This window comes from Bathycoccus prasinos (assembly GCF_002220235.1).
Source record: "Bathycoccus prasinos genomic : Chromosome_9".
NCBI lineage: Eukaryota > Viridiplantae > Chlorophyta > Mamiellophyceae > Mamiellales > Bathycoccaceae > Bathycoccus > Bathycoccus prasinos.
Genome location: NC_024000.1, coordinates 192,482 through 206,006, shown reverse-complemented (window position 1 = coordinate 206,006; position 13,525 = coordinate 192,482). Strand labels below are relative to the sequence as shown.

The window sequence follows — 13,525 nt, the reverse complement described above, 5'->3', positions numbered from 1 at the left end:
GTATTCGCGCGAGCGTTTCAATTATTCTTATATTGCAACAGTAATATTGCTCTGTAGTGTCCGTTCGTTCTCGTGACTAAAGGATGACGACGGAACCACCCAAGCTGGAGAGGAAGCTCACCAGAAGCGATAACTTCGGGAATAAATATCTCAAAGCGGTATCCTTACCCGTCGCGTGGTACGATTTCGACACCTTGAATCCGAACACCGTCCATCACGAGAAGCCGTTGAAGCTGACGTTGATTCTCATTCACATCGTCGGCCTCGCGGCGTTTGTCGGGCAGTGCGCGTATCATTACCTGGACACGATAAAGGAAACAACCGTTACGGCGAAGGATGTGGACGGCGTGTCCGGTTGGTCGTGTAAAACGCTCGTGCCGGATCCTATTTATAGTTTGAACATGTCGTATAACGAGTGCGTGAACGAACACTACGTGAAGCCGACGGTGGAGAACTTGGTGAGATACGGCTTATTCGGACCGTTGGTATTTTCGGGCTTCGACGGTGGTCAGCCCGAAGATTCATACGACGGTCCCTGGAATATGAGTACTGGGTTGAGATGGTCAATCAACACGATGACTCTGTATCACAAACCGTTCCCGAATCTTTCCGACGTCGTCTATACGTACCCGTCGACGTGTATCGTTCCGTTTTACGCAGGGTACGAAAAAACTGAAAAATTCAATCCTGAAGATGGGTACACGTCACCGCTGGAAATGCCTCTCTCAGAGGCATACAAACGAGGCTACGATTTTTTTAACGGCTACGGGTTCATCGGTTTAGGAAACAAAGAACCGGAATTCGATGATACGTGCAACGTCAATCAACCCTGGAATTGCGGAAAGTACGTTACTTTTCATCCGTCGAGCGAGACTGATTATGTCGCTCAGTGCAATGGTACCATTTCTGAGGAGGAGCAAGCGGACCTTTTCGCCAACGGCACCTACGCGTTTCCGCACGTTTTCGCGCAAGAGTTGAAGTGGAGCGCACCGGCGAACGCTCAACCGTACGTCGAAGAAGGCAAAGGAGATTACTTCGTCGTGTACAAACCAAAAACGGTGGGCATCACGCCGCTCTATCCGAAGACAACGACTCTTGAATTAGTCACGAACACGGCAAGTCCGAGAACTGCGACGACGTTTTTTGGCAAAGAGCGATGCAACTTTTACGAAAAACAAATCGCCGTCGAGGCCTTTGAATACATTTTTTCGTGGCCGAATTGTCATCCGTGTTCCATCTTCAAGCAAAATTCGCCCTTCTTCTGCGAACGCGACGTCCAAAAAACGTGGCTCAACATATTCGCCCTGAGCATTTCGAACACGCTGTTTGTGATGGGCATCATGATAACTTGGGCGCCGTTGCTTCTTCGAGTCTTTCTCGGAAAGTACGGATGATGTATATGCTCGTATTTAATTGACATTTATACTTTTAAAAGTTGTACCATTCTCTTAAATATCTCCATAAAAAAGCGCATCACCCACACGCAATTATACTAAAGAGAAAGGACGCTCTGTATACACATGGTGGAGAGAAAAGAAGAAAAAGAGAGGAGGAAAAGGACGCCAAAAACGTTGTCGAACGCGCGCGTCGCGTTCGACGTCTCTTTGTTTTCGTGCGAGCGATTTTTACGATCGAAACGCGTGCGAGCGCGGTTCGTTACGCCTTCTCCGAATGCTATGACGAGTGGTTTTGTCAGCGATGATGACGATGCCAACGATAAGCAAAACAAGAACAACAACAACGAGAAGAGGAGCGCGGATGATGAAAGAGCGATCGCGTTCGTGGACGAGAGTTCGGGGGATAGTTTACGCAACGGCGTCGGGTTGAGCGCGTTTTTGGATTTGACGGGTTGTTCGAACGTGGTGGATATGACGCCGACGGAAGAATTTTCGATGAAGGACGTGTGCTCGATACGAACCGGGGAGCGCGTGGCACCGACGGCACCGCTGGTGTTTTTTATAGGGACGACGCTCGCGGAGAGTGGGGAGAAGATTGTGAGAATATGCGGCGAACGACCGGAAGCGTCGATGGTGACGGTGTTGGTGTCGACGTGTAAGGAAACGCAACACGCAGGCGCGAGAGAGGTGAGAGAGGCGTTTGATTTGTGCGTGAAAGACGTGGAGAGGTTGATTTTAGAGAAAATTGGTGGTAATGGTGATGGTGGTACTACTAATAATAACGCGAGCGGAATTGGAGAAGGAGAGGAACAACAACAGAAACCGGCTGAATCAAAAGAAGAAGAAGACGATTGGGACGAAGATTGGGGCGACGACGACTGGGAAGATAAACAGAAGGAGAAAGCATCTGCGGCGTTGGAAAATACCATTTTAGCAACGGTGTCTCAGAAAGTAGTCATTCAGTTCTTCCCGGGTACGATCATTGCACCGTTAGGACCTTCGGCGTTTCGATTTCCCACGTCGTCCGCGGTCGGCGAGTTTGCGCTCGATTACTTCGGGGTTGAAAGGACGACGGCATCGGAACTCGATGGTAAAGAAACTTCCATTTCGAAGAATAAGAATAAACAAACCTTCTCTCGCGCACAAAAACTGTCCATTATTGGCTCGCAACTAGACGCTTTCATCACCCACGGCTTAGGTTTCGATGATGAAGATCGCGTGGATTTCTACGCGCTCGGTCCGATTGCAAAGAATATAGCGCGAGATTGCGTGGATAGGAAAGACCAGAAGATTCCGAACGAAGACGATGAACTTGATACGTTAGCAGTATTAGGCGATAATGCGTACGAAACGATCGATGAAAAGTTGAGACAAAGCAAAAAAACGTGTTGCGTGATGTTGGTGGACCGAGCGATGGATCTCGCGAGCGCCTCCGCGGTATTCACAGATTCCTTCTACGGACGTATCGATGAAGTCGCGTCTACGAACGGAGCGTTTTCTTCGCTCGACGCTGAGAAACAGGTGAGCGACGAGACCGCGCATCGCGCTTTAGAAGAAGAACTGTCGAGGATGTCGTTTCGCGACGCGTGTAGGAAAGTTTCGAGATTACTCTCAGAAGCGGCGAGAAGTGACGGCGTACACGTCGAAAGTGTAATCGCAAACGCAGATGCGCAGACGTCGAATAAAAACGTTAATAATGACATCACGTCCGCGAGGTTACGCGCTCTGCGACAGGCAATATTAGATAGCGTAGGTAGTAGTGATGGTAGTCATAGTCATCAGTGGACGTTACGACTGGCGTCGGTCTGCGCGGCTGCTTTGGAACTAGAAGAAGGATCAGAAACGTCAGATGCAATTGGAAATGTGCGAACGCTCTCGGCGACTGCACACGCGTTTGGTTCTTCAGGTGTTGCTGCTGAACTCATCAGTGCTTTATCTGGGAAGAGAAAACAAGTGTGTGGCGTTTCGTGCGCGCGAGCGTTTGCGTACGTGGCTTGCGGCATGACGCTCGCCGGAGAAGCCGTCTCTCGAGAATCCAGCGCAGATGCTGCGATGCATCAAATGGACGTGAACGATAGCGCATTATTCATGAATGGTAATAATGACGGCGAAATATTTACGAGAAAAGATGCAAAAGCAATCGAAGAAGCTTTGAAATGTGCGATTTGTGAATGTGTCTGGAACGGCGACGATAGGAATAGCGAAAACGTCACTTTCCTCGGGAAGGAATTATACGACGCAATCTCCGAAGCTCGAGGGTATAAAAAAGAAGGAGATGAAGATGCATCGCGTGACGAAGGGAAGGAGAAAGAGAAAGAGAAAGAGAAAGAGAGTGATGATGAAGAAGATGGTTGGGGTAACGACGACGACGGTTGGAGCGTGGACGACGACCCTCTTTTAGTACACCCGCCGCCATCGTTGAGGACACCTCGAGTTGAACTTCCGGATGATGTTCGATTATTCCTGGACGATTTTGTTCAAGATAAAGCGCTATTCACGAGTACGTGCGAACTCATAGTCTCTTCTCGTGTCATATGCAGGGAAAAAACTTCATCAGGGGAAGGTATGATGAATAACGCTACCGTATCCATTCCGTTGAAGCACTCCCGAGGTTCACTCATCGAGAACGATGGTGCATTCACCTCTCTCGTTGCCGATATCGCATCGCGTGTCGCGTCATCGAACGATACTTCGGGGTGTTGCAAAGATGCCGAACGTATCACGGCATCTGGATCCATCGGAACACTCCTCGCCTCGGCGACGTCCACCGCCGGTGGGTTCGTCAAAGGTTTTGGCTCTGGGCTCGGTAGACTCGCGGGTAACGTGCTCGATAAAGTTTCCAGCACGGTTTCGAACAGTAGAAAACCGAGTGACTGCGATTGTTTCGTTTTATTCGTCGTAGGGGGCGTATTTAAGGATGAAATTATGGCGGCAAAAAATGCATGGAGAGAAAACGGTGGTGAAGCGAGCGGGCGGTTACTCCTAGTCGGCGGCACGAACGTGCTTTCCCATCGCTCAAATTCGGTTTTTTGAAGTTAAAGCATAGCATAGCCAAATGGTATCATATATAATAACAATATCATATTTCTCTAGATATATCTTCATACGCGCGAATGGCTGCATCCGAGAGTGGGAGCACGAACTCGCTGTTCGACCATGCCATATCGTCCGGTAACCATCCTTTGAATATATCGCCGACATCATCTTGAGATGAACGACCGCCATAGATGCGATCACCGTCGAATTGAATCGGGTTCAAGCCACTGCGCAATCCACCGCGTTCATTTATCCGACCAGAATCGAGCATGAAGTCTAACCAAGCATCGATACCTGGGGACGATGACGGCGCGCTGTGCGGTACGGACGAAGTGTATCCTCCGCCCTCATTCAACACCGGGCGTACAAACACGTCGCAGTGCAAAGCCGTTCCAGACGGTGGAAATACTGGTTTCACCAGCGATGAGCGACGACACAAGGCTAAAACGTCGTCGCTACCACCAAAAGCGACGGATATATCACCGTTTTGTAACGCCCGGAGATACGTTTCGTCATCTGATACCTTGATTTTTGCGCGCAGTCGTCGCAAAGCGTCTCTCTGAGACCGTTCGTTATCGATAGTCTTGGGATTGATTGTATTACGAGGATCGCCCATTTTCAAAGCCGCGGAGAGAACTTCTCTCGGCGCATCCGCACACCCTACGAACGTTTTGTTCCCAAAGCGTGGATCGAAAACGTCCGTCCAATCGGTAATCGCCTCGACGCCTCTGGGAAGTTTATCCGCTCTGTATGCCAGCAATGTTGCCGTAACTCTGTAAGGCACCGCGAACAGTCTTCCGTTGGGATCCGTGCTGCGCACAATGTCACCAGTTCTGTAATCGCGAAAACACAAATTCTTATATACATCTGGCAATGCTCGAAACCACCGCTCTTTACCGGTGATCTCAAACGGAAGAATGAGCTTCTCGCGAATCGCCGCTTTCAAATATGCATCGCCGAGCGTAGCTAACGTCGCGGTCGCGGCCGTTTTCGACAGTTTTTTCTTACCTTTCTTATCTCTCTGATCGCTGCTATTCCTATTTCTGCTATTCTCGCTACTCTCCTCCTCGGCGTAAAAATCGTTTCCGTTCCCTCCTTCTTCTAGTATCGCCCTCCCTCTCCTCAAATCCTGAAACGACTTCGCCAACGACGCCGACGCCGAGTGTTCCAACTTCAACCTAGGTGACGCCTGCGTCTCCTTAAAGTCTTCGAAAACGTTCGGTGGAATCGTCCCTCGCAACACGTTCACTCTCAGCGGAACGTCAAACTTAAACGCCCGCTTCGTCAAGCCCGGCGCCCCCCACTCGATGTCCTGCGGCGTCGCTCCCGCTCTTGCCGGAAAGCAAAAGTACGAGAGCGAACTGCTACTACTCGCAACAGCAACGAACGCGGCAGAAGACGATGATGACATCGCCGCCCGCCGACCAATTAAAGATGAACGTCCTTTTCCTCCTTTGTCTTCTTTGAGCGCAAAAGCATCGTCAGCTCTCGCAGCATTTTTACTCTCAACGTCGTCTGCTCTCCTCCCGTTTACGTCGTCGTCGTCGTGGGAAAACAAAGACGACGGGAAACAAAAACTCTGCCTCGTCGTTCGTCGTTTACGTCGTCTGTTTTGATGAAACACCGCGAGAGGAAGTGAAGACGACAACGACGAATTTGGCGACGGATGATTGGAAACGCCACGACCGGAAACGCCTCGACGTCGTGGTGAAAGCTTAGAAAAAGCTTCACACGACGACGACGACGAAAACGAGATGGACATTTTCTTTGTCTTCTTGGCGAGAGAGACTCTCACCACCAGCACCCACAGTTGTTCGAAAGTAAGGGACTTCCTTTAAAGCGCTTAGAAATGGAGAAAAATCCTTCGGGAAATTCTTCATTTATTCGACGCTCAACCTGCGCACCTGTTTCTCTGTACGCGCACGCGAACACACTCACCTTTTGCACACTCAGCACACTCAGCAGTATGACGAGTACTACGATGTTGTTCTCGCGAGGAGCGCAAATGACGACGACGTTCGCCTCTCATCATCAAAACAATAACACCTTTAAAAGCGGGAAGTCCTCATCCATCGTCACCCGCCGTCAAGGTTCTACGTCTTCGTTTACGTCGCAAAAGTTGGCCCGAAAGTCGAGGAGGACGTTGAAGGTGAACGCGTCGTCGTCCTCATCAGTCGAAAAGCTTCGATTCTTATCCCCCCAGGAAGTGAAGCAAGTGAGAGAGGAGTTCGGGACGCCGGTGTACGTGTACGATTTACAAACGCTGAAAAACCAAGCCGAGAGCGCGAAAGCGTTTCCAAACGCGTACGGGTTGACGGTGAGATACGCGATGAAAGCGAGCCCGAACGGGTCGATTTTGAAGACGTTTTTGAACGAAGGGTTACACATCGACGCGAGTTCTGGGTACGAAGTCGAGAGAGCGGTGAAGGCTGGGTTTACGTACGACCAGATTTCGCTCTCGACGCAGGACTTTCCGGATTTCTTCGATCGGCTCGTCGAGAAAGGATTGAAAGTGAACGCGTGTTCGTTGTCGCAGTTGGAGAAGTTCGGGGAGAAGTTTCCAGGGAAAGAAATTGGTTTGCGATTTAACCCTGGGTTAGGAAGCGGTGGGACCGGGAAGACGAACGTCGGTGGACCGTCCTCGTCGTTTGGGATTTGGTACGAGTTGTTACCGAAGTGCCAAGAACTCGTGGCCAAGTATAATTTGAAAGTCGAAAGGATTCACACGCACATCGGGTCTGGAAGCGACCCAGCCGTGTGGCAAAAAGTCAGTGGGATGAGTTTAGATTTGTGCGAAAAGTTCCCGGACGTTGTGTCGTTGAATTTAGGCGGTGGGTATAAAGTTGGACGCATGTCGGGTGAGAAATCGACCGATTTGAGCCTCATCGGCGAACCGGTGAAAGTAGCGTTTCAAGAATTCGCGAAAAGAACCGGACGAGAATTGAAATTAGAAATCGAACCGGGAACTTTCTTACTCGCCAACTCGTGCTCGGTCGTTTCCACCGCTCAAGATATCGTCGAAACCGGCACGAGCGAAGGGCACACGTTCATCAAGCTCGATTGCGGCATGACGGAAGTCCTCCGTCCGTCCTTATACGGCGCGCAGCATCCGTTAATCAACGTCACCAGCCAAGGTGAACTTGCATCCAAAACGAAAAAATACGTCGTCGTCGGTCACTGCTGCGAAAGTGGCGACTTGATGACCCCGGCCCCGGATGAGCCGGAAACGATAAGCGAACGCGAATTGGGAGAAATCAACATCGGCGATTTGGTCGTCATCGAAGGTTCCGGCGCGTACTGCGCCGGCATGAGCAGTAAGAACTACAACACCTTCCCGGAAGCGCCAGAGGTGATGAAAACGAATGAGGGTGAGTTTAAGGTGATTAGAAAGAGGCAAACCGTGGACCAGATTTTGGCCAACGAGGTTATGATTTAATAATACTAATACTACTACTTTCATCCCCTTAAGAAGATATCATCCACGTCGTCATATTATAACTCCTCCATAAAACAACACATAAATACCCGCGCAAAAGAATCCGATTAATACCACGCGCAACAGCACAAAAACCAGAACAAAAAGTAAGAATATCTCATCATGACCTTCTCCTCCATTCTCGCGAGCAGCAGCAATACCAGCAGCGCATTGGCTGCGCGCAGAAAGTACCAGGGGGCGAATTCTTCCCGAACGCAAAGATTAATGGCGACGACGAGGATATCAACGAGAAGAACAACCTCACCTTTTGTTCAAAGTTCCTACCAAACTCTGGAACAAACCCTCTCCAAAATAAAAGATTTACCACCTTCGGAGCGTCCAGAGGCGCTTCGCATGGCCGAACAACCCGTGAAATCACTCCTGAACGAAATGAAAGAAAACGAAACGATTTCCAAGTGGAACTCTCTTGGAAAAATCCAAAGCGAAAACGTCTTCCCGCGAGCGTTTACGGAAGTCGGCTTGACCGACGTGGACGCGAAAATCGGCACCCCGAACAACGATGCGGATTTTAACTTCATCGTTACGGTAACCGTGACGACGTCTCTGTTAGCGGTGATCATTGGGGTGACTTTACCCGGGGATTGGGGCGCGTTTGGGAGTTATCTGATGGGCGGCGTTTCGCTCGTCGTTTTAGCCGTCGGGAGTACGGCGCCTGGTTTACTTAAAGTTGGCGTAGACACCGTTTCGAGACTCAACCCGGAATACATGGAAAGAATCGTCAAACACGAAGCCGCGCATTTCTTGATAGCTTACCTCTCGGGTATTCCCGTATCCAGCTACTCCTTGGGCTTGATGGAGATGCACGTGGAACTCTTGGAGGCGAAGATCGAGAAAAAGTTAGTCGGTAAAGCGGGCGTCATTACAACGGAAGAAATGGAAGCGTTAGCCGTCGTCGCCATGTCTGGCGTCGCCGCCGAGGCGAAATATTTCGAAAAAGTCGCCGGGCAAGAGGCGGACTTGTTCTCGTTGCAAAAAGCGATGAACAAAACGGAACCTAAACTCGGCGCTCAAAAAGAACAATCCGTCACGCGGTGGGCGGTGTACAAAGCCGCGAGAATCATCACCGATAACGAGAAATCGTACGAGCAGTTATGCCAAGCCATGAAAGAGGGTAAATCAGTCGCCGAGTGCGTTAAAGCCATCGAGAGTGTTTAATGTAGTATATCGACCATGAAGTTGTTATGTAATAGTATTTCCCGCAAAACGTCACTAAATATGACGACAAGAATAATGCGCTCGATGACGACGACGACGACGTCCTCGTCCTCGTCGCGAAGAGTAACTAAAATCTCCTCACCGTCATCGTCTTCCTTTTCTCGCAGAAGAGCGTTGCTTTTTGGGAGTTCGGCGGCGTTTCTGCGCGCATCTTTGCGCGCTGACGCTTTGGATAACGACGACGACGATTCAGACGAGAATGAGAAAGAAAAACGAGCTTTACAAATCATCCTCGCCAGCACAGACGACGCCTTAGATTTGAGCCTACCTCGAAACACGAAAGGGTGCGACTTATACGAGCGGTCAAAACAAGTGGACGACGCCGTGGAGACTTTAGTCAAGTTGAAACGAAACGGGAAGAAAATGAGTTTGTCAAACGGCAAAGCGGATGGTGTGTGGGAGGTGTTTTACGCGCCGCACATCGAACGATTGAGCAGACCTATAGGAGTGAAAGCGAAACCGCTGAGATACACGATAGAGAAGAATAGAATCGTGAGCGATGTTTCGCTGACGACGAACAAACCGTTCGAGACGCAAAGTTGGTGGTGCGCGAGCGGGAGTTTGAAGGAGTCCGCCAGCGAGAAGGAGGAGGTGTCGTTAAAGTTTACGGACTTTTGGGTGTCGTTAGGGGCAGAGTTACCGACGACGTCTCCAAACGAGACGGTAGAAGCGGACGCTTTTGATAAGATGGTTCAGAAATTGGGAACGGTTGGATTCATCGAACAGTTGGGTGCGTTTCCGGTGTTGTATTATAGCGACGACGTGTGCGTCTTTAGATTTCCGCCTTTGCAATCGAACATCGCGGCGAGAAGGGTAGCCAAACTCTCGGATTGGGAGGAAGAGGAACTGGAAGAGGACAATAGCTTAGATACACACCGGAGTTTTCTAAATGCTAGTTAGTATAAAAATCTATGTATTTCTATTTCCACTCCCGCTTCTTCTTCGCTCCTTCGCGAACGCTCTTGGAAAGCGCGACCAACGCAAATGCTGCGAATCCTAGTTTGAAAACGACTTCTTTAAACGCCTTTTGTTCCTCCTCCGATCGTTCCGCGACTATCGCTTTCGAAGACGCCTTTCGTTGGCGGCGGTTGCTGTTGGCGGGCCGTTTTCGCTGCTGCTGCTGCTGCTGCTGCTGCGCGTCTCTCCGCCGCCTGAGCCTGTACGATAAAATATTTTGAGCGAAGATGATCGGAGAAAGAAATAAGCGACGCACCATTGTTGTTCGACGTTCATCCGCGGCATTCTTTTCGCTCGCGAGAAGGTCTTTTGCGCTCGTGGCGACCGACGACGGCGATTTCTTATCGCCGGTGGCAGCTTTCATGTTCTCTTCCTCCGCCGCTAACAACGCCGACGCGGACGCTTTCTTCTTCGTCTTTAACGCCTTCTTTCTTTCCGCTTCTTTCTTCTTCTTCTTCTCCTCGAAGTCTTTCTCCTTCTCTTCTCGTTTTAGTTCCATTTCCGGCGTGAGCATAGAAGGAACGTCGCACCGCGATTCCCAATCAAACGCGTCCGGGTACTTGAAATACACTCTCCGAAACGCGTCTCTCGTTTCGCCGTCTTTTGCGACGAGATACGCGGTTTTACCACGCCACGGAACGGAAGGATCAACAGCAGCACCATCATCACCAGTTTGAGGATTCAAACACGCGTATTCAAGCATTTGCGTCAGCGCGTCAACGTCGCCAGTTCGCGAAGCCTTATGGAGTTCTGGTTCCGGAGTCTCCACGATTTTCTTCGCTTTCGCGGCTTGCTGTTGCTCGTATTCTAATTGCTTTTGCATTTCTAAATCTACTTTACTTTTACTCTCCGTCGTCGTTCTCCTCGTTTTTTTCACTTCTTTCTTCTTCTTTTCGACGATTTCAATCCCGGTCGTGGTCACCGAGAGCAACTTCGCGATGGTTCGTTTCGTTTCGTTCAACGTCGGTCGAGCGGTCATAAACGGCGTTTTCCTCACGCGCGGGTCCTTTTTACTCAAAATATTATTATCGAATAACGTTCGCGCGTCTGTTTTTGAAACGGAGATGAATATCCTCGCGGCTTCCTGTTCGTATGTATATGTACGTAATAGCGCGATACCGCGAGAGAATACATTAAAAGTCGTCAGTTTTTTTCTCAAACGATACAATCGAATAATACGATAGAAGATAAACAAAGATAAAAAGAGTAGTATTTTCTTCCGTCAGAACTCATAATTATACTTCCATCATCGCGAAAGGCGTTCGGAAAGCGAGCTTAATCGCCGCGAAATGTTTCGCCTTAAAAAAAGCGCGCGTTACGTTTAAAACGCGCGCTCTCCGGTGTAGTTGTATCCATCACCCGGAAAAAAAAGTACCAACTCTTCACAAACGACGAGAAAGAAGAAAATAAAATCGAAGAAAAAACGCACGTTCAAATACTCCTCTTTCCAATTCTCCATCGCGTTTGTCACGTCTCTCACCAAAGAAATTTCGTTTTGGCGTCGCATGGAACTCCCCGCGCTCTTAATCGTCTTCCCGCCTTGATCCTTCACGCTTTGCCTCCCTCCGGCTTTCGCGCGAACGACGTACCGATGAAACGTTTTCGATTTCAAAACAGACTCGGTCGAAGCGATCGTCGCGTTCGCACTCTGTCCGTGAAACACTTTCCTCGCGTCAAACGCCGCCGCGGCAAAGTGTCCTCCTCTCGCTAAAATAACTACCCACGGCTTTTCTCGATCTCGCCGTAAATTTTGCATCGCCTCGGCCACCGTCTGATTGGCCTCCGCCGATGCCGCGTTCCCTTTAAAGTCCACATCATCCGGTAGCAAAATCGCTCTGTACATCGCGAAACACTTCTTCTCCTCCCCTTCTTCTTGAAACACAATCTTCGCGCCACTCTCGGATGTCTTCTCCGTCGCCGCGACTTCGTACTCTTTCTTCTCCTTTCTTTTCATCATCCGCTTCTCCTTCGCTCGAACAGCGTCGTGCATGAAATCACCTTCATTTTCACCCTCACCGTCGCTGCTCGAAACATCCTCATCCTCATCATCACTGCTGCTGCTCAAATCATCCTCTCCGCTTCCACTGATGGACTCGTCTCCGTCGCTTTCTTTAGTACTTTTCTCGCGCGCTCGCGGGTCAAATTTTTCCTTAAATTCGACTTCCGAAAGCTCTCGTTTCCCCTCCAGTTGCCGCTTCCGATTGTACCGATACAGATCGCCTTTCATTTCCCGATGCCACTCCTGAGGGGACGAGAAACCGAGATCTTTCCATAAATTGACGTTCCCTTTCCTCTGTTGTTGCTTTTGTTGAGCAGCGATGTTCGCGTTCGCATCTTTATCGTCTTCTTCGGGAAGCGTTTGATCTCCTCCGTTAGGGGAATCGGCGACGAGAATGGTCGCGCTATCGAGCGCGATTTTAGAGATTTTCAACGTATTCGAGAGATCAAAGACGTCCATTATGTACGCGCGTGCGTTTAGTAAGTACTGCTAAGTTTGCAAATCGTGGTCATTTTGTTTTCTATAATCTACTGTGCGTTTGCGCTTCTTCTTCTTATTTTAGTGAGGGATTGGACAAAGCTTTGAGGTGCCACAAACAACTCGAAGGTCAGGTCTCGTCCTCGGTCTCATCTAAAGCCTTCTCAATCTCCCTCATCAACTCCTCGAACGTCGGCGTAAAGAAATGCCCACCTTCCGGAAACTCCACGCACTTCGCGTCCAAGTTTTTCGCGAACCTTCTCTGCACATCAATCGGGACCAGGTGATCTCTCGCGCCGGCGAAGCACACGCGGAACTGAGTATTCTCCTGTATTTTGCGGTAGTCCCACGGGGTATCGAAATAGCCGGATGCTCTTTCTGTCGCATCGCCGAGGTCATCGTCGTACCCAGCGCAGACGCATATGCCTTTGACTTTGTATTTCTCCGCGTATCTGGCGCACGCGACTGCGCCGGAGCTGTGGCCGATGAGGATGGAATGTTCGTCCGCTGCGAGTGCATCGCGCACGAACGGGAGCCAGATGGACTGTAGACTGAAGAGAAATGGGGAACAAAAGGTCAGCAAATGCAGGCAACACATACACGCGCTCGAATCAGTTTTAACGCGTCATCATCAAAAAAGGAGAGAATAATAAGTAATTCAAAGAAATACCATAAGTGTGGATCGGGGAAGTCTCTTAAATCCAGCGTAAACCTCTCGCGCAAGTGTGCATCCGTTCGTATTTTTGTCTCCAACCACCCGTAGAAATTGGATTCTTTCACCGGACAACATCCCATGCCAGGGAGTAATATGAGTTTAATTTTCTTTTTCATTTTGTCGTTAATGTTGTTCGAGGAAATTTGGTGTCGCGTGGCGGCGATGGTGTTCGCGCCTGCGCTCATTTAATAGGTAGGTATTTATACGGCTAAGTTAAATGGAAATGCCGAACT

At 49.7% G+C, this 13,525-nt stretch overlaps 8 protein-coding genes across 8 annotated transcripts; 5 read left to right on the top strand and 3 right to left on the bottom strand.

Annotated features, from left to right (window-relative positions):
- Nucleotides 1-83: 83 nt before the first annotated feature.
- On the top strand, nt 84-1,394 carry Bathy09g01100 (predicted protein; the record flags this gene model as incomplete). The annotated part of the gene is made up of 1 exon (XM_007510867.1): nt 84-1,394. One exon carries the CDS (start codon nt 84-86, stop codon nt 1,392-1,394), a length of 1,311 nt encoding a protein of 436 aa, XP_007510929.1.
- A 282-nt stretch (nt 1,395-1,676) lies between these two features.
- Nucleotides 1,677-4,383, top strand: Bathy09g01090 (unknown protein; the record flags this gene model as incomplete). The annotated part of the gene is made up of 2 exons (XM_007510956.1): nt 1,677-4,244; nt 4,300-4,383. 2 exons carry the CDS (start codon nt 1,677-1,679, stop codon nt 4,381-4,383), a joined length of 2,652 nt encoding a protein of 883 aa, XP_007511018.1.
- A 93-nt stretch (nt 4,384-4,476) lies between these two features.
- Bathy09g01080 (periplasmic polyamine-binding protein of ABC transporter) lies at nt 4,477-6,195 on the bottom strand (the record flags this gene model as incomplete). The annotated part of the gene is made up of 1 exon (XM_007511058.1): nt 4,477-6,195. The coding sequence occupies one exon, from the start codon at nt 6,193-6,195 to the stop codon at nt 4,477-4,479; it is 1,719 nt and encodes a 572-aa protein (XP_007511120.1).
- An 87-nt stretch (nt 6,196-6,282) lies between these two features.
- Nucleotides 6,283-7,869, top strand: Bathy09g01070 (diaminopimelate decarboxylase; the record flags this gene model as incomplete). Its single annotated transcript, XM_007511128.1, has 1 exon — nt 6,283-7,869. One exon carries the CDS (start codon nt 6,283-6,285, stop codon nt 7,867-7,869), a length of 1,587 nt encoding a protein of 528 aa, XP_007511190.1.
- Nucleotides 7,870-8,133: 264 nt separating this feature from the next.
- Nucleotides 8,134-9,084, top strand: Bathy09g01060 (predicted protein; the record flags this gene model as incomplete). Its single annotated transcript, XM_007511220.1, has 1 exon — nt 8,134-9,084. The coding sequence occupies one exon, from the start codon at nt 8,134-8,136 to the stop codon at nt 9,082-9,084; it is 951 nt and encodes a 316-aa protein (XP_007511282.1).
- Nucleotides 9,085-9,144: 60 nt separating this feature from the next.
- Nucleotides 9,145-10,044, top strand: Bathy09g01050 (predicted protein; the record flags this gene model as incomplete). The annotated part of the gene is made up of 1 exon (XM_007511238.1): nt 9,145-10,044. The coding sequence occupies one exon, from the start codon at nt 9,145-9,147 to the stop codon at nt 10,042-10,044; it is 900 nt and encodes a 299-aa protein (XP_007511300.1).
- A 116-nt stretch (nt 10,045-10,160) lies between these two features.
- On the bottom strand, nt 10,161-12,559 carry Bathy09g01040 (conserved hypothetical protein; the record flags this gene model as incomplete). Its single annotated transcript, XM_007511117.1, has 3 exons — nt 10,161-10,301; nt 10,358-11,185; nt 11,531-12,559. 3 exons carry the CDS (start codon nt 12,557-12,559, stop codon nt 10,161-10,163), a joined length of 1,998 nt encoding a protein of 665 aa, XP_007511179.1.
- Nucleotides 12,560-12,707: 148 nt separating this feature from the next.
- Bathy09g01030 (predicted protein) lies at nt 12,708-13,477 on the bottom strand (the record flags this gene model as incomplete). Its single annotated transcript, XM_007511016.1, has 2 exons — nt 12,708-13,121; nt 13,178-13,477. The coding sequence occupies 2 exons, from the start codon at nt 13,475-13,477 to the stop codon at nt 12,708-12,710; spliced, it is 714 nt and encodes a 237-aa protein (XP_007511078.1).
- Nucleotides 13,478-13,525: the final 48 nt, after the last annotated feature.